The 19646-nt window shown below is 44.0% G+C and overlaps 1 protein-coding gene across 1 annotated transcript; it reads left to right on the top strand.

Annotated features, from left to right (window-relative positions):
• Positions 1–1341: 1341 nt before the first annotated feature.
• On the top strand, positions 1342–17685 carry LOC147906089 (uncharacterized). The gene is made up of 2 exons (XM_087383048.1): positions 1342–1571; positions 15123–17685. Exon 2 carries the CDS (start codon positions 15123–15125, stop codon positions 17394–17396), a length of 2274 nt encoding a protein of 757 aa, XP_087239174.1. The 5' UTR covers positions 1342–1571; the 3' UTR covers positions 17397–17685.
• The last annotated feature ends 1961 nt before the right edge of the window (positions 17686–19646 follow it).

Here is a 19646-nt window from a genome sequence, read left to right as displayed (position 1 = left end):
AGGATATGGCAAGTGGGCAAGCACTCTTAGGTATTGATGAGTCACCAAGAGTAGGGTTGGGTCACCATAAGGGTCATTGTAAAAACCCATGGGGATGGTGAGGAAAGATGCTTGGTTTTCAATATGGATGACTTACCTTAGATATTAGGGCGGGTACACACCGCTTGGTGCTTAGAGGCATATTGGGTAGTGTGTAGTTACACACCAAGCAAACACAAGACCAAAAAAAATGACGTGAAGTGAAAAGTACATAGGGGGCAGATGTCTTCCTAATGGTAGGCATAATCATCAAGACCCGTTGTCAACATGAAGTTTGGAATGAGGGAGAGGTCTGGGATCATGGATACCCAAGCATAGGGTGGTTACACACCGAGGTCTTCCCGCCCACCCTTAATGATAGAAACCAACTGGATGCTTAATTTGGCCTAGATGGGCACACCCTCGTTACACAGAAAAAATTAGGCGCACTTCAAAAGGTGAGGTGGCATCTGATAGCGCCCATGATAAACATTTTTTATGGGCAAGGTTGTCCAAACTTAGGCACCCACTCATCCCACCAATCAAATTCATGTATAGTTACAGTTGCAATCTTGTGTCAACAATGAATTGAATACTAACCTTTTGAGAGATTCTTGCTTGTGTGAACCCTCTCCCAATTGAAGACTACCAATTCATGGGCACCCATTTGGTGGTTTGTAAGGGCCCTTATGGGCGATCCCTAAAATGTGCTACAAATCATTGGGAACCGAGTGGCGACTGCTACACCACACCCCTCCACTCAAACTTGGGTGCTTGAGAAGTTTGTAATTAGAGAGCTTTCCCACGTATAGCTGGGCTCGCATATTTGCCAAGGCTCTTGGCATAGCCAAACGCAGCCCGGCATCCGTCCCCGCTGTGTTATGAGGAGTTGCAGCAAAATCAGACGAGCACTCCAGCCATTCACTGCACACTGAGGTCAAAAGGATTTTTGGATGCAAGCGGATAGCAGTCACTCCATTTAGCCTTAGCACCGTAGTGCCCAGGTGGAGAGCCAATTTTCCCGTCTCCAACGGGGCATTGCAGGTGCTCAACTTTGGCATCGATATTTTTGGGGCCATAGGCGGGAACAGGTGAAGCATAAAGATTTTTTGGCATTCTATGGCAAACATGCTGTGAACGACTATCGTGGGAACGGGCTCAAAATAGCATAGGGCACCATGAGCATCGCCGAGAGATCATGGACGGGCAAGAATGCCCAACTCATGACTCACATGTATTCAATGCTAAGTGGGCGGCATGTCTGTAAGCATAGAGATTTATTGCCATTGCCATGGCCATCGATTAGCTGAGTTGAGTCTTGCCCAATGCCATCCCTTCGATCTCTAGTTAGCTTTTAGGCCTTCCAATTGAGAGTTTTTCCTCTACGTGTGTGTGTGTGTGTCTCTCTCTCTCTCTATTCGCACGTTGCTTTGACAATTTCAGTCTCCAACGGCCATGTGCAATTTCTGGCATTTGCTCTTGTGTCAGGTTTGAGGACCCTTAGCCGTGGTTGACACCATTTTGAGCTGTGGAGATCACCGCTTTTTGTACAGGTATTCCTTTTTTTATTCGGGAGAAAGTCATATACTTTTATTTAGATAAGAAGCCAGAGGCATCGGTGATATAAGACCAGAAGCCACGAGGGTCTTTATCGTGCAAACAGAGTGATGCACAGTAAGCTATATCCAGTGCAGAGCCCAATTCATTAGAGCGCCATTTTGATAAACATATTCTCATCTCTCTCTCTCTCTCTCTCTCTCTCTCTCTCTCTCTCCGCTTTGTTTCCTTCTGCTAAAGCACTCTAATTTTGCAGCTGGGGTTTTGACAAAAGTGCCCCGTGTGTAATGCGCAGGCCACAGCCCAAGCTTTTTTCTAATTCAGTTAATAAACATTCGACATCTTGTATTGCTATAAATTGTAGCGGGAACACAAAAAACATTTTTGGGTTGTATCTTTAAAAGGGCATACAGTGGTTTAATCCTTTAAAAGCCCACGTGATGTGCATTCTTTACAGGAAAACACCGCTAAATGTAATGAGGGGGTATCATATGCTTGGAAAACGCTAGGGTCAGTCAAGGCAAAATCCTCTGAGTCTACACGCGTCGCAATCTTCTACGGCCTAAACGTATTGCATGTCTTCACCTTATTTGCTATTCTTTAGGTGATAAAGATTTGGGGATATGTAAAGTGAGTTTATCACATAATACGTCCCTAGTTGTGATGGTTTCAAATGCGCATCACGATCATGAGTTCGCAACCATGATGAATTTGGCACCCCCCCCCCCCCCCCCCCCCCCCACCCCCTCTCTCTCTCTCTCACACCTGTAGTGTCTTATTGACCAACGGGATGGCATGATGTAGAGCTCAAGACGAATATCAATCACAAACTATTATGAATCCTTTACTTAAGAAATGGGGTCATATATTCGTGGTATCCTTTCCATCGTGGATGGTTTGACATCTTCCAATCATGTGTGGACTCCAAACAAAGTTTCTTGGATTTCTTGGACTACTTTTTGATTAGTCTACTTCTTTAGTACTAGCCTTTGACATGGCTGAGTCTCTGAGTGCTAACAGAAACCTAGTAAAAAGATTTTTGTTTAAATGGATGTCAATTGTACATGGATGAACGGATATGTAAGTAAGATTGCATTTGTTTATACTATGGTCTACCTCAACCTTGGGGATGTCATTGTACTAGTCCCCTGCCATGCTTGGAGGCATGGTTTGCAACGTTGTGAGTGACTAGCTGACCCCACAGTCTGTAGGGGCCGAATTTGGTCTGTCCAACCAACCTTGGTTGGCTGGCTTTGACCAGCCCAACCGGGCCGCCATATAGTCGCCTGGCCACGTGGCATACAGCCAGTGGCCCAGGCCCATAGCAGGCCCAAAATCGGGGTCTATTCCAGGCCAGACCTTCTCCCAGTAGGTGCCTTACAGCACCATCTATTCCGCCTCTGTCGAGGGCATCTTCCAGCCCCAGACCTGGTCAAAACCCTGCTGTAGGCAATTACAGGCAAGCTCCTCCTGACCCGCCATGGATTTGGGCACCTGCTGTCCTGCATCCATACCAGCCTGCAACAATTCCGTACGGTAGTCTGTAGCAGCCCGTACATAGGTGCCATGTGTCCCTGCTGCTGACATTACTTCTCCTGTGCAGATCTGCTCCATCGGGACCCTGCCAGCCATGTGGCTATTCCGTACAGATCCTATTCGCCTGAGGAGCTCCATCAATGACATGTACTTCATCTGTGTGCTGCCCACATGGCAGCCTATGTGCTGCCTATCTGGCAGCCACATCAACCCTAAGTACAGCCCCATGCTCTCCTCATATGGCGCTTACAAATGGGGAGGTGACTTTTCCATGTATAATATACTTCATATACACGTACACCCTTACAAAGAGGTTAGTGTAAAGAATGGATAAAATTATTTTGATAAAATCATAGACCCTTACAAAAAAGGCAGTCTAAAGAATAAATAAAGTCATAGTGATCAATGATCATAGTTACCAAATGGATTATGGCATATAAAAAACGAGGTAACCTGGAAAAGGCCGTCTAGGGTCTCTGATACAAGAACATACATTAGTGGAAGCTGGGTGCTGCATCCCAAACCCTAGAATTAAAACCAGCTTGAAGTGGACAAAAGACAATACTCAGACAAGTGCAAGGGAATGCTGGAAATAACTAAAGAACGACTGCTGTAAAGGTTCACAAGAACAGGAAGGGGAATGTGGGCTTGCAGTCTGTCTGCCGTTCAAACCATCTATCAAGATTGGATTCATGGGATTCAGGAAGAGTATATTCAGGATTCGAAGGCAGCTCCCATCTTTCTGGAGTTACAGAAGCCTTCAAACCAAGGGCATACTGAATTTAAGCTTCATAATGGGCTGTTGTACCCCAAGGACAGAATTTATATTGTGCCAGATTCAAAGTATAAAAGGCTGGTTTTGGAGGAAAATGCACTCATCTCCTACAGCAAGACATGCTGGTATCACTAAGACATATGAAAGAATCAGATAGAGTTTCGTCTAGGATGGCATGTGGCGGGATGTGGTTAAATATGTCACTGAATGCTTGCCTTGCCAACAGAATAAGGTGGACAGCCCGATAGATGAGGTGCCTTTCTTTTCCTACACCACACGGATTGGCAGGAGATTCCCTCGAGGGAGAGACACTAGGGGACCCAGAGAGTGCCCGGGATGTTTGCTCCAGGTTTTGGACGCGGTTGTGGTCCAGCTTGTGGCCGAGGAAGATTCCTTACTTCTTTTGGCTGGCAGCCCACAGAGGCTTGCCCATCGGCCCGTGGTTGGAGCAGATGCGAGTGGAGGGGCAGTGCCATTGCTGCTCAGATGGTGTCCTGGAGACTATCCCACACTGCCTATGGAGCTGTCGTAGCACAGTGAGGATCTGGATGAGAGCCCTCAGGATCATGACATGCATGCAGAGTCTTCACAGAGACTACACCTAGGGGATGGTGGCTTGGTTGACAGAGGGAGGACATGCGTTCTAGATCGATGAGATCTCCCCAGCCTATCGGATACAGGGTCAGAGCATAACTGCAATATTTGATACAAGGATAATGTGACAAATGATGTCGGGAATAGACGAGCTTGCACTCCACGAGGCAGCCCCGCCTGATGCCCTAGCTCCTCCTTCCCCTAGGGAAGACAGTGTTTGGGAGGTGGTAGCCAGTATCACGGCTTGGAACATTTGGGTGGCTCGCTGCAGTCTCGTGATGGGAGAGCACCCGGTTCCACCCTCGGCTACCTTGGTTGCCATCTAGCAGGATATCATTTACACTCTACGGTCCACCTGAGAGCGCGAAACTCTAGGCTCTAGGGTGACTATTGAGAGGCGTGCTCGTTTTTGCAAGGCTTGGCCTGCAGGTGTTTTCTACATATTCACTCCGCGAGGGATTTGCTGATTGTATAGTCCCTCCACTTGGCTGTTAGCCCCAATTTCCGAGATCCCCTAGGCAGTGAGCTGGGCTTCTCTGGAACAGGCCGGTTTTTCTTTCAGTCTTTTTCGGTTTTTTTCATACTCATCACCTTTGGGGCTGTTGTCTTGTATGAAATCTTTCAAGCATTAATAGAAGGTTCCTTTCTTTGAAAAAAATAAGGTCGACAGCCATCTACCCGCAGATCTCTTACAATCTCTCCCTATTTCAGAAGGCAAATGGACTCATATCGCTATGGATTTCATCAGAGGGTTGCCTTCTACAGAGAAGGGATGGGATAGCATTTATGTGGTGGTGGGCAGAATGACAAAACAGGCTCATTTCATAGCCACTAAGACCTGGTATTCAGCATCACAGGTTGCTTGGCAATTTATTGAGCATGTTTTTTTTTTTGGGAGGGGGGGTCCCCCTGAGTCACCTAGGACACTTAGGACTCCTAACCTAGGACAGCTAAGGCACTTAAGAACCTAGCCCCAGTTAGCTTGACTTAATCTAACATAACCTAACCCATCCAAGCTAACTTACCTTAATTGGACCTACTAACCTAACTCACCCCAACTAACTAAACCTAACCAACCTAACATGACCTACCATAGTCAGGACCTTAGACTAAGGTGAAAAGAAAGAGGATGGCAATGTCGCGGCGGCGGCGTGGGCGTAGGAGGAGACGCGGCGATGTGAGATCGGCGGTCATGTGGCGACGTGAGCAGCTTGTAGGCGTGTGCACCATGCGAGCAGGTCAAGATGCCTGATGGAACTTGTCGGGTTAGGCTGACGAATCGGCCGTTAGGAATCCGTTTGGGAGGCTGTTGCGAACCCGTTTGAGGCAAATCCATTAGGCACAGGTTGGTTGCCATCTGTTATACCCGAGATAAGGAGGAGCTCTCCAAACGGTTTGTGGGCTTCTTCTACTCCAAGTGCAATCAGATTCGTGGGCTTGTACATCAGTTGCAAGCCATCAGCTTGTGCGTAGGTCCTCGATGAGGGTGGATAGGCGTGGATAGGCTTGGATAGGCATGCAGCCGCTGGTGTTGTTTGGCCTTGCGTCTGTCAGCCTATGAGCTGGTCTCGATTGGCCTATGAGCTTGGTATGTTGCTGTGCCTGTAGGCGTCTTAGATGTTGCTGTAATGCGGGGTGAAAGCCCACGGAAGCAAGCTACCAGAGGGCGGAGCTCTGATACCAATGCAATGAAGGGGATAGGGGCTGAATTGGTGAAGGCCAGAGATGGCAAGAGAGGGGGAAGAGGAGAGGGGAGAAGAAGAGAGAGAGAGAGAGAGAGAGAGAGTAGGCAGCACGTAGGAGGAAGGAGGAGGGAGTAGATAGGATTAGATGTCACATCAAAAGGTGCTACAATGAGTGGTGGATTGAGACTTATATAGTCCCTCCACATGTCTCACCTAAAATCCCCCTAAAGGGCCTCTAAATTAGTCCATTTTCCCCCTTCATTACAGGGTTTGCCCAAAAAGAGTGCAGCTTGTCTCTAAATATGCTTAGAGATAACTCTAAATCATAGCCCTTTTACACATAATGACGTACCTACTTCAAATGGTAATATCCATTAATATCCCACCTTGTCAAGCTCTCATGGTTCCCTACCTTACTTGAAACTATCCTAAAAGACAAAATATTTTTACCACTACTACTAATAAACCTTAGCAAAAGCAAGTACATGCAGCATATACATTATTGTTATTAGGCACTGAGAATTATAAGAGGTGGAGGTATATCATGAGGTACACACGTGTTTGCCTATTATCGGCAATAAGGAAGCCGACATTTGGACCTCATATTTTAGTGAGTAGATGAGAGGGCACAAGATACATTAACGGTTGATGACAATGCACCCAATAATTTCTTTAACTACTCATTAGTTAAGAAATTAAAGTTTCTAGAAAGTCCAAGTGCACAAATATGTGCCCTCTTTGACAAAGGGTAGGAATAAAGAGATTCGGAACATGATGATATATGATGTAGAGGTGGAAATTTGAGGGTACAAGAACGTCCTAGGTTTCTATATTATGTAGCTTGATAGGATAACTGTTGTCCTTGGAAGACAATATCTTCATAGCTTTCAGCATACTTTATAGAGGAGTTATCTTAATAACTCCATTGAAAAGGAACACTCCTTTTTTTTTGTCTTTTTTTTTGGAGCGGGGAGCGGCGACGGAAGGCCTTTTTGTGATGATATGTTTGTTTATCATGCTATTGAAAAGGAAAAATCCATTTAAGTTCTCTAAAAAGCATAAAACTTTTCTTTGAATTTAAGAAGGCCATGGGCTAGAGTTATCTGTAGGCTTAGGCATTAACTATAGAGTGCATATGAAAGGCTTCAAAGGAAAATTTAAAGTATAGTTTCAATTGAAAGACACATGGCACCCACGGGTCTTCCCAAGTGGGGGTGTTAGGTTGAGGGAGCTCATCTTAGCAGGTCTCGAGATGGAGATGTCATGAGAGACAGTCATAGAGTTTGAGAGGGGGAGCTCATCTTAGCAGGTCTCGAGATGGAGATGTCATGAGAGACAGACATAGAGTTTGAGAGGAGGAGCTCTAACAGGATCTGTGGCTTGCTGGATAGCAAAGCTACAGCCCTCTACTTTGTCGTCGTTACAGGGCCCCCTTTGATCTTCATTTACCTCTTTTGGCTTCAATGTGGTATCATCGTATATTTGGACATCATCCAAAGTATTGAGAGATCTTCACACTTCAACTTTGTAATCATTTTTAAGGACTCTCACAAAGCTTCTTCTTATCTTCTGGAATACATCTATGCCCTTAATTTTGAATAAACCTCGATTTAAGGGATTTTCTATCCATTGTGTGGCGATCCCTTGCTTGCCACACATACTCAAGCTCATCCTCGGATAAACTCCTTTCGGAAAGCGTATTCAAACTTTGGCAATGTCCTACGAGTGTTATTATTTTCTTGAAGGCTCATCCACCATTTGCAAGCTTTGATATTCAGGTAGTGTATTCTTTAATATTTGTAATTCTTGCCATTTTGGATAAACTTATTAATGGCATCATGAGTTCTCTCTTGTCCTTCCCCATTAAATACAGGTTGCTTTAAGTCTTTCATGACATTGGAAGTCCCTCTTGAACGAGACTTACCCTCTGGGTGTGGTGGAGGTGGTGTCCTAACGTTAGTTAAGGTGGATAACTCAGAAGATCTGGCAGAGAGAAGCTGTGGCGCAGAGAGTGGCAGGGCAGACAGGAGCAGCCCGTTCGGAGATGATGGCGACCCGCTGAGCGGGGCAGAGATCTGAGAAGAGGCGGCTATGGCTACAGCAGACTGAGGGGAGAGAAGAGGGATCTACATGGCTCTGATACCATGTAGGAATATAAAAGGAAGAACTAGAAACTAGAAAACTAGAAGTAAAATAAGAACAAGATTGAAAGACAAAGAAGTACCTTGAGAAGAGTGTAGACAAGACACAAGCTAGATAGATAGATTGCAATGATGTGACCCATGAATATATGGGCCAAAGTACAAGACATAAAGCAAGAGTGCTTATGGGATAATTGTAGAGGTGCCACATGGCACATACTCAAGACACAAAGACTAGACTAGACTAGACAAATGTAGACTAGGGAAATAGTACACTTAGTGTGCACTTATCTCCAACACCTCTCCCATCTTTTTCTTTCGCTTCCTTTCTCTGTCAACACTCCCATTTTTCTGTGCCTGTGTGTTCTCTAGAAATAAGGAGGGGATCCTTCTTTTCAAGTAAGACCATTTAGGGCTGATTGGTCGGTTGGTTTGGATGGCTTGGAGCCCTATATAAGGGGCCCTTTGGGGCCTCACTTGGCATCATCTGGAGCAGCCAGCCTCCCCTGGAGCTATAGTAGTTTTGTTACTATGGTGATTGCAGGGCAAAGGGCTGTGCCAGTGACGGTCGAGGAGTTGGTTCCATTGCTGCTGCAACAAGAAGCTCGGGAAAAGAAATACGATGGAATAGATGATAAATTCCTAACAGCTCCGGACACCCTATGTGGTTCTGTTATGTCCCGGTCACAGCGTTTATCCAACTTTGAGTCCTCATGATCTGTGAAAGAATCCCCTTGTGTGTCAGCAACACCACTCAAGCACTCATCACTATCCATCACCTTAACAAAAGTTTCTGACTCCTCTTCTGACCATCTCTCTATGTCAGACATCCTGACAATCACACCGGGGTCTGCATACCTAATCTTAGCAACACCGGGAGATGCCACCAAGAAAAAAGCCTCTTTGACCACCACATGAGCTGAGTTTGCTGAGTGTGGCTCCTCTAACTCTGAGCTAGCCCCCTTCTTCTTCTGATCAGCCTTATTCATTCTGCCGTCCTTTGCAAAATGCCCTTGCTCATCACAATAGAAGCATTTCTTCTCTTTCTTCCTCCTCTTCTTGCTCTCTTCATCTGAAGAGTCTGCTCCTTGGTCACATTATCCTTCTTGGGCTTGCCTTTGCCAGGCTTACCCTTACCCTTGCCTTTGCTCCCACGGAGAGGACAATACCTGGCAGAGGAAAGACACCATGGAGGGCAGATTTGGCAAAGACATGTCAAGCGGCTGTCCACGCTTGGAAAGGGAAGAATTGCACAGGATTTGCAGGCTGGAAAAGCTGCGCTGAACTGGTGATGACATCAGCATGTATACAGCTGTCCACGTCAGTGTGTACGGGACTGGAGCAGGCCCCTGGGCTGGAGTCAGCATGACAGAATGTGGAATACCAGGGCTGCAATGGTGCCTGGCTAGTGGCAGTTTTTTGGGCCATATAGGCCTGAGAAGCAGTCGGGTTAGGGCTGGACAGGTCTGGGCCAGTGGCAGCCTGCCCCGTGGCTAGGCTAGGCCAGCCAGCCCTATATTTGTGTCCCCCCCCCAAAGGGTTTTACAGACCAGCAGGAAGTCAGCTGATAAGAGAAATCCACTCAGCCCATTTAGGACTGACTGGTCGTTTTGGTTTGGAGGGGCTTGGAGCCCTATATAAAGGGCCCTTTGGGGCATCACTTGGCATTATTTGGGAGCCACTCAGGAGCTGATTGGAGCAGCAGGTCAGCAACCTTTGGGCCTACTTTCAGGAGGACAAAGGCATGCTGACGAGCAGCAGACATGGCTCCCAGGAAGCTGCCCACCTAGGCTGACTACATTGGCAGTAAAGTGGAGGGATCACCGGATGGTGAGTCTACACAAGCTCAGAGAGGAGTAGATGGGCTCAGGGATCTAGGAGTGCCAAGCAGATAGTAGGAGAGCTTTTGGCAAGATCAGAGGACCACGGTTTGGTCGGACTCTGCATCTCTCTTTTGTATTGTGTCCGGTTTTGGACAGAAAATACCTCTTGTGGATTCTATATATTTCTTGGAGCATGTCTATTTAGTGGTTTGCACACACTGATGATTGTGGAGTACACACTCGTAATTCACAATTTGTCTTCTGCGACCTAGCTATGTTGGTGTTATAGAAACAACTTGAAAAACCTCAAGCCTGGGTAGCTAGTTGCTTCTACGCAGCAGTGCTTGATCAGCTAGCAAATCATCAATCATCAGTATTGTAGAGCCTTTGTGAAAAGATCTGCAAGTTATCCTCTGTGGGAATGTAGGACAATTGTATTTCTCTAGTTGACAGTTGCTCACTAACATAGTGATAGTGTACTTCAATGTGCTCGGTACGTGCATGAAAGACATGATTATCTGCAATAGCCAAAGCACCTTAGCTATCAGTGTAGCTCATGGTAAAAGATGCCTGGCTGACATCAAGATCTGCAAGTAACTTGCGGAGCCAAACACTGTGAAGGCCCCTGTACTCAGCTTCACGACTCGAACTCGCAACTATGGGCTGCTTCTTGCTTAACCAAAAAATGCATGAAGAGCCAAGCATGAAACAATTGTCAGTGTGAGACACATAGGTGTCGTAACAAGTAGTCCAATCCTATTCGTGAAAGGATGAATAACCAGTGAAGACTTATGATCATATAACAGTCTCAAATGCTGCATGCCTTTCAAGTATCGGAAGACATGTTTCATTGCTTGCCAATGCTGTATACTGGGCTTGTGCATGCTTGCTTAAATGAGACACTGCAAACTGCAGATCGGGCCTAGTGTGACATAAATAGATAAGGCAACCCACATCTTGCTGGTTAAGGGTAGCATCAATGGGTCTCTCCCATCCTAGAGGAGAAACGGGAAGCCAGGCTCCAATGGTGTAGAAACTGGCTTGCAATCCAGGCTGGTTAGGCCCATATGGAACACGTGCACTTGTGAACTGTTGCCACTTCCCTAATATGGCCTTGTAGGCTGGTTAGGCCTAGTTAGGACATCTCGTCCACTTAGGACACTAGTCCTAGTTCCCTTAGAACATTTAGTATTTGACTTATAGGCTACCATTTGTACTTCCTCATTATCCATTTGCAAGTATGCTCCATTGCTTTTAGCTTGTTGTCCCCTCTCTTGCATTCCAACTTCCTTCCATTGCTCCCTACATCCTATAGTGGTATCTAAGCAGAATCTTTTGCTCCTACTTGCCGGTCATTGTTCAGTCCAAGTTCCTCCTACTTGGCAAAATAATGGACTTGCAAAGAGAAAAAAATAGGACATTGATGGAAATGGCTAGATGCATGCTTAAGGGTGAGTCTTTGCCCAATAAGTTTCGATTGGATCAATGGGTCACTCCCATCCTAGAGGAGAAACGGGAAGCTAGGCTCTAATGGTGTAGAAACTGGCTTGCAATCCAGGCTGGTTAGGCCCATATGGAACACGTGCACTTGTGAACTGTTGCCACTTCCCTAATATGGCCTTGTAGGCTGGTTAGGCCTAGTTAGGACATCTCGTCCACTTAGGACACTAGTCCTAGTTCCCTTAGAACATTTAGTAGTTGACTTATAGGCTACCATTTGTACTTCCTCATTATCCATTTGCAAGTATGCTCCATTGCTTTTAGCTTGTTGTCCCCTCTCTTGCATTCCAACTTCCTTCCATTGCTCCCTACATCCTATAGTGGTATCTAAGCAGAATCTTTTGCTCCTACTTGCCGGTCATTGTTCAGTCCAAGTTCCTCCTACTTTGCAAAAGAATGGAGTTGCAAAGAGAAAAAAATAGGACATTGATGGAAATGGCTAGATGCATGCTTAAGGGTGAGTCTTTGCCCAATAAGTTTCGATTGGATGCCATGGTGTTTGCCAACTATGTACTCAATAGAGCACCCACACGGGCATTGAGACCATCAACTCCTTATGAAGCATGGACAGGCCAAAAGCCTGTGATTTCACACATGCGGTTGTTTGCATCCTTGGCATATGCACATGTTCCTCTCAGTTGAGTCCTAAGCTGGAAGATAAGCCTGTCAAATGTGTATTCACTGGCTACAACTCACAGAAAAAAGGCTACAAATTGTATCAGCCTAGCACAAGCAAGGTTCATGAGAGCAGAAAACAGTCCCAAGCTCTTTCTTGGATACCCTCAAGGACAGCAGGCAAGGTAAGGCCTTGGCTTCCCACACAAGAGGTGGTCAAAGACAAATGCATGGCAATTTGCTTGATGTTGCATTGATTGCCACAACCTGCAATGAGGAACCTCTATGTCATAAGGATGCATTTGAAAGCAAGGAATGGATGGATGCCATGAGAGCTGAACTTTATTCCATGCACACAAATGGCACATGGCAGTTGTGTGCATTGCCAGCACGCAAGCATGCCTTGGAAACTGCACATAAGCTTGCACATTGTGATTTGGTACCCAACATGAGCTTGTGAAAGACTTGGAAATTCGATAGATGAAGTTGATGGATAATATTACTTCTTAAACGAGGCATAGAAATCAACTTATAGATGGATCAAATGGCCTTTCATGATTATATGCTACAAAGCTATGTACTAATCTTCTTTCCACAAACCAATTGTTATGGCTTTGATAATAGTTTTACAACGATTGTACCCTTGTAGCTTCTTGCCTTCTTTTGGCCTTCCTATGCGCCCCATTAGCCCATTTGCCGAGGCATAGGTTTAACACTACCATAGTATGACCATATCCATTATACCCCATTTGTGCAAACACTGTCAAGCTCTTTCCCACTTTACTGTAATGCACAACCTTAGATTTGGCATTATGGTTGACATAATCGTCAACTGCTTTGCATGCCATTATGGCTGAGTCTGCCCTTCACCTCCGGAGTGCCGACAGAAACTCAGTACGAAGAATTTGTATAAATTGATGCTCAAGTATGTGTGGGTGTGTGGATTTGTATGTGTGAGAGCATATTTTTATACTATGGTCTACACCCACTGTTGGGCGCTGATGACGTCAGTGGGGATGTCATAGTAGCTAGTCCCTGCTATGCATGATGGAGTTTATGGTTTTCAACCTTGTGAGTGACTATCATGAGATTGAAACTGCACTATGTTGTGTTTTTAGAGGATGAGTTTGGGAATGTTCCTGGATTCATCTAAGTATATGCTTTGCATGCCATGTTTGTATAACTCTCGCTTGCAGAGTTCTAGTGTAGTGGCAGGTTTGGTGCTGTATGCAAAGGGAATAATTGTCAAAGTAAAAGAGAGCCCACATCATGAACGTGCCTTCTTAGTCCTTAGAAAGAGTGCCAATGGAAGGGCCATGAAAGAATTTTGTACTCGCGATATAATGGAAAGTGCAGAGCACTATCTTGAGAGTCCGTAGTTGACCGCTTTTCTGTTCAAAAGATGACTAACACCAAGCTGGAATTTATGGAAGTGTGGGTGATTTGGATGCAGAGGGACACATACATACACATACATATACATCGTTATTGTAACCTTTCTTGATTGCATGTTTTCTATTTGTATCTCAAGAGCTCCTTTCCTTTGGAACTTTTGTTATTTGATACACAGAGGTCTTTAGTGCCTTTCTATGTCTTCTTTGGGAAATTAGAGGGATTTTGATCTTCATGTTCTCATTGTTATGGTTTTATTTTCAATTAACAGGATTTCAATATAAAGTTTGTTAGCTTTATAGTTGCTGCCCTTTGTGATGATGATTTTCAATTAACAGGATTTCAATATAAAGTTTGTTAGCTTTATAGTTGCTGCCCTTTGTGATGATGATTGAAGCTGCCCTTCACCTCCAGAGTGCTGACAGAGAATCAGTGTAAAGACCTCTGTATGAATGGGCGCGCAAGTGTGTCTAGGTGCGTGGAAAAAAATGTGCGAGACTGTTTATACCATTGTCATGATGTTGGAGGGGTTTATGCATGATGGAGTTTATGATTTTCAACCTTAAGGGTATTTGTTCTGTTTTCACAGGATATTCATTTAGATGTATATTGCAATCCGAATTAGTTCTAATTGATTTTTTCGGATTTCTTGGTTGTTTTATCATTGAAATGTCCAATTGTAATGTGTTTTTTGATCTTTGTTGATGATTATTTTCCATAATGAAAGCTTATGCAATGCATGTTCTTTTTTTAGATATTTGTTTGTTCACATTTGTTGCCACTGCATTTTGAATTTCCCTGCCCCCATTGTTTTCTTCCAGATGCCATAGATGCTGTTTCTTGTTAGGTTTCAGATGTGTTGTTGTTGGGACTAGATAATCCTCTTTATAGAGCTAGCTATCTAGGCTCTCTGTTTTGGTCCTTTTGACTTTGCTATATCATTTCTGTCCATTAGGCCCATTTGTCTCTTTTTAATGTCTAAAGGTTGTGTGTGTGCCCGCATGCGTGCCTGTGCACACATGTACCCTGTTTTTAACTTTCGTTTTTCGTCTATCGGCTTTGTTGTCTAAGAAGCTGATTTATACAATTAGTGTAATTTGGCCTTATGATGGTATATATTGTTCTTCAGTGCTCCTCTGTTCTGTTGGTGCTCACTTCTTTTTCCATTGCGCTGAGGCTGTATGTGTAGTCGCAGCAGATTTAGGCTGAATACAGGGATGCTACATTTGTACAGTATGGCACTTATGGGATCATTGATTACATTGTTGCTAGTAGCTGTTTTTATTAGACCCTGGGGTGCATCTTTCATGTTTTGTTCATGGCTTGTAAAGCCTTTTAATCTCAATCATAGTCAAGTAAATAATTCCTGTGCATGTAGGCTGTGTTTGCTAATTCTCCCCCCATCCCTCTCCCCCGCCACCTTTTGTGTTTCTTCACCTTGTGTTTCGATTATTGACAATCAGTACAAAATTGTTTTTGTTGTCAGATGTCGCTGTTTGTTGGGAATCTTTCACCCCATGTTCAACATCGGGAACTTGAAAACGCTTTCAGAAGATTTGGCAGAAGCAATTTGCAATTGAAAGATGGATATGGATTTATTGTCTATGAGGAATATAGAGATGCTGAAAGGGCACTCAGATCCTTGCAAGGGAAGTTACTTTGCGGGGAAAGGCCGTCGATATCATGGGCAAGAACACGTCGTCCTTCTCAAAGATTTTCTCGCAATGGAACATTACCTAGGAGAGCTTCTTGTGATAAGTCTCAAGGTCAAATTTCAAAGAGGCCATACATAGATTCAGACGAGGGTTTGGATGATGGCCTAAAAGAACGCAGGTCCTTTGATGAGGTGAAAGATGGTTCCCAGGCCAGTGAAACTGGCAGGGAAGCTGCAGTTGGAAATAATGTTATAGAGTCAGAATGGAAAGACAAAAGGACAGAAGACTTGGCAGGTGAAGAACTGGCAAGAGACAGTGGCCGGTGGGGAGAGCCATTAAGTGAGGGCTCTTATGAGCACATGGTGGGAGATGGCTCAGTCAATGAAAGAGAAGAAATTGGAAACGATATACCTAAGAAAGTCCATGATTCTCCTACAGATAAGAACCTTGAACATTCCCCCCGAACATTTCACAACTCAGAGGATCAGTGTAAGGAAGGGCATGACAATTCTGGAAAACCTCAAGAGAGATGCTTTATATGCGGACATCTAGGTCATGGAAGGAGACAATGTCAATTAAGGATAAAAATGAATGTGCACCATAGGGATGTGTTTCATGGTAGGAGAAATCAGTTCAGAAATCCTCGTGGTTTAGGCTTTAGAGGGACGGATGGCCCAAGAAGGGTTAACAGAGGCATGGATGGACCAAGAAGGGTTGTTAACAGAGACATGGAGCGACATTATGAAAGAAGGTATGTAAGAAGTCAAGGTTCCATGGATCACAGAAGGCCACATCAGCAAGTAGACATGAAGTCTTGTGATAAGGGCAGACGGAAATGTCACAGGTCTGACAACCAATGGGATCCTCCAAGCAAGGAGAGGAGCAAGACAAAGCATCAAAGGTCCAGTAAAAAACGTTCACGCTCTACCAGGAAACGGCAAAGGTCGTTGTCAGATTTGCCATCTGGCACACTTAGTCGTTCTCGTTCATCTTCCAGCAGTCCATCACATGCTCGTTTGGCTTCTAGTTCTCGATCTCTTTCATTTGCATCAACATCACAGTCCTCCAAGTCTCGATCCCACTCTTCAAGTTCTGTGTCTTCTCACAAGTCCCGATCTGAGCCATTCAGGTCCCATTCAGTATCTTCCGCTTCTCGATCACAATCTCGGTCAGGAAATTCTCAGTATGATAAATCTGCCTCCAAGTCTCGATCTGGCTCTTCAAAATCACCATCCAGATCGTTATCCCACTCCTGCGCTTTACGGCGTTCCCCTTCATTAAAGTCTCATGGCTTGCCTTCTCGGTCTTTAAAGTCCTTGGAAGGTGATTCACCACTTTCATATGGTAGTTCACAGGAACAATCAAGGAGGCCTCCGAAGTTTAGTAGCTTACAGGGCCAGGACTGTGAAGGAGGCAGTGTTGCAGTTACAAATACATCTGCAACTGGGTCAGAAACACAAGTAAAGCAGGTTAAAAAAAGTGCAAATGATGCAGAATTGTCATCAGAGGATTGGAATAGAAATGAACAAAGTGCGAAAAGAAAAGAACGATGGCAGGACTTTAAAGAGAGCAAAAAGTTACAAGATCAAACGAGATCTGAGCTGTTTTATGAAACTAAGGAAGCATCAAATGGTGGGTATGGCAACTCGGAAAACATTAGAACAGGTGGTGGTGAGGCTTCTATTAATCAGGAACCAGTCTCGAACGAATGCCGTTCTAGGGATTACAAATTGCAGGATCATAGTAGGGACTTACCATGTAGGTTTGCTGCAGGACAAGCAAGCATAAAGGGTTTAGAAACTAGTCCTGGTTCTTTACTTACAAGAGTGGTCGGAGACCCTACATATAGTTCATACATGGCAGTTATTGAAGGGGGGTGTAAAGCAGTTGGACCCCCTGATGATGGTCAACAATTGTCTACACAGGGTTTTGGTGCTGCTCGATTTTGGCCATGGGAGGTGATCCTAAATCGACGGCTCAAACGTGGACCAATTACTATCTCTAATTATGCCAGAAGAAGGGCGCAGAATGAAGAATTTGGTATCATTGATAAGATAGTGAGGAGCAGTACTGGATGGTGGGAGGAAGAATCTGAGCGGATCTAGTAAAGCCGCCCAGGAAGGACAGATCATGGGCATGAAAGTTGCAGGTGGCACCTTGCTTGTATAACAAAAGTTTTTGGAAATATTAAATTCAAGGCACCTCTTCTTTTGTATCAGCCTAGTAGGATTGTGAATACTCGGGAAAAGTTTTTCTACTTAAAATACTCCTACTACTCCTGAGAAACTAATAGTTAGAGAGTGAAATAACCAAGGGGCTCTCTATACAATCAGCAAATGAATTTTGATGAGCTACTTTAATGATCACAATGCCACAATCGCGGGTGTGTCTCTGAATATTCAGAAATTCTTGAGTCCACTTTTGCGGAAAGCACCGGCATGATCACTGATGGGCTGAGAAGGCACCGACCTGCTCCTGTGTTCCAAACCAATGGGCACTGCTAGGATAGTAGACTTGCGATATTTTTTGATCAGTGAACGCTTCTCAAGATTTTGGATGGCTTTTAAAAATATCGATTAGTCTCTAAATTTCAGTATTTTAAACAATCAAATCACTCTGATTTTAAGGAGATGGATTTGAATGATCAGTTTAATGGTCTACTGGGAACTCAAGCAGTTATGACGTATAAGAGGGCTAAGGAAGTATGTTCAATATACATGCTTGAAAAGGAAGTATGTTCAATACACATGTTCTAGGACATCTCTAATATGTCAAAGGAGATGGTTGTGTAAGTTGTAAAACCCAGGCATTGTTTGGTTTGTTGAAATTAGTAGGGCTTGAGATGCCGTGCGCCCTTTGTGAATGGATTCTAGGGGACATCACTCCATGCTCATTATCTAAAGATGTCATACAAACTCCCGAGCTCACAGGTTCAGTTTAGGAAGGTAGGAGATACGAAAGGGATGAAGAGCGTGATGGACTTTGAATGGAGTACTTTGCACAGGCCTTGGAGTGTTACACATATGACTACAAAATTGACTAAAGGAGACCCAACCCTACCTGCCGTTCACCACAAGGAGACTTTATGAGGAGGCTTTGGGTGTATTATTTGCCACCCCTAAGCCCAGTGACCTAGGACACTTAGGATATGTAGTCAGTACTTACTGTACTAGCTGTCATATTTGGGCACTACCAGCTCTTTAGGCTTAATTAATTTATGACCACTACTTAACCTCCTGATTTCTAACCAAAGAAACCCAACCTAGGAGTAATGTTGCACCACACTATTTTTGACGTCTTAAGAAGAGTTGATGTTGTGGCAACAATACTAGGAAATCACTTTTTGAGTTTTCTTACAATTTCCCAGGTAGCATTCTCTTCTGAAATATTGTTCTGCTTTACTAAATGTTCTTGAAAGTGTATGGCACGTATGCCTTTTTTTAACATTGAGATGTGGAAGCACATGCTTTTGTGGTGCATGTGGAAGCACATTCTTTTGTGGCTCATGGGAAGCACTGAAGGTTCATCAAGCCTAATAGAATCTCCTCTCCTGCTAGAGTATCATTCAAGCAGCTGTTTTGTCAAACAACGAACATAAAAACCTGGATGCACTCTACATCCTTCTAGTGTAAGCAAGCTCACCAATCCTTTTGACATCTTTGAAGGTTTTAGAGCACTCACCAGTCTTTAAGGTTTAAGAGGTATCCATGCGCATCATGGCAGGAAAGATTGAGAATTTGTACACCATTGCATCCACAAAGGCAGGGGGGAAATCCCAGTTCAATAGCATGCTCTGCAAGAATGGTAGATTCACACCAATAACTTGAAGGGCTAGTTTGCAACAGTAATGGTAGAATTGAATGTAAAGATCACATTTTGAAAGTACACAAGATGCGAACGTGGAAATCCTCATTGTCATTTGGAAAGCTTCCTATAAATAGCCATAGTTGCTTCACGTTCTTCTTCTTCTATGTTGCCTCCTCTTTCTTAACGATCATCATCTTCTACTTTTAATTTTAATTTTTAATAAGTAAAGCATAAAATAATAATAATAAATAATATGATTTAATTTGTATATTACATTTTTATAAATCTAATTGCTGAAACTACATGAATAAAATAGATGCTTGGAAATAAATTTAATAGCCTATCAATCAGATAGGCGAAACATGGATAAATAGCTTGGATAGGGATTTTTATGTTAGTATCTATCTATTAGACTTATCTTCTCAGGAGGTCCCCCAACTAGCTATATGGACTAAAATGCAATGAAGTAAGACTTGAGATTGTAGAAAATACAAGGAAACTTAGGAATTAAGAGGGAACAAGATTGAAGTAAAAGAAATAAAAAAATT

The sequence above is a fragment of the Dipteris shenzhenensis genome, chromosome 1 (assembly GCF_047967505.1).
Source record: "Dipteris shenzhenensis isolate YYH24624 ecotype China chromosome 1, Dip_SZ_1.0, whole genome shotgun sequence".
Classification (NCBI taxonomy): Eukaryota; Viridiplantae; Streptophyta; class Polypodiopsida; order Gleicheniales; family Dipteridaceae; genus Dipteris; species Dipteris shenzhenensis.
The sequence above is the reverse complement of the archived record's forward strand: the minus strand, read 5'-3'. Positions and strand labels throughout refer to the sequence as shown.

Excerpts from the sequence above, each read along its gene's own strand:
- LOC147906089 (XM_087383048.1), top strand. The coding sequence starts at position 15,123 with ATGTCGCTGTTTGTTGGGAATCTTTCACCCCATGTTCAACATCGGGAA.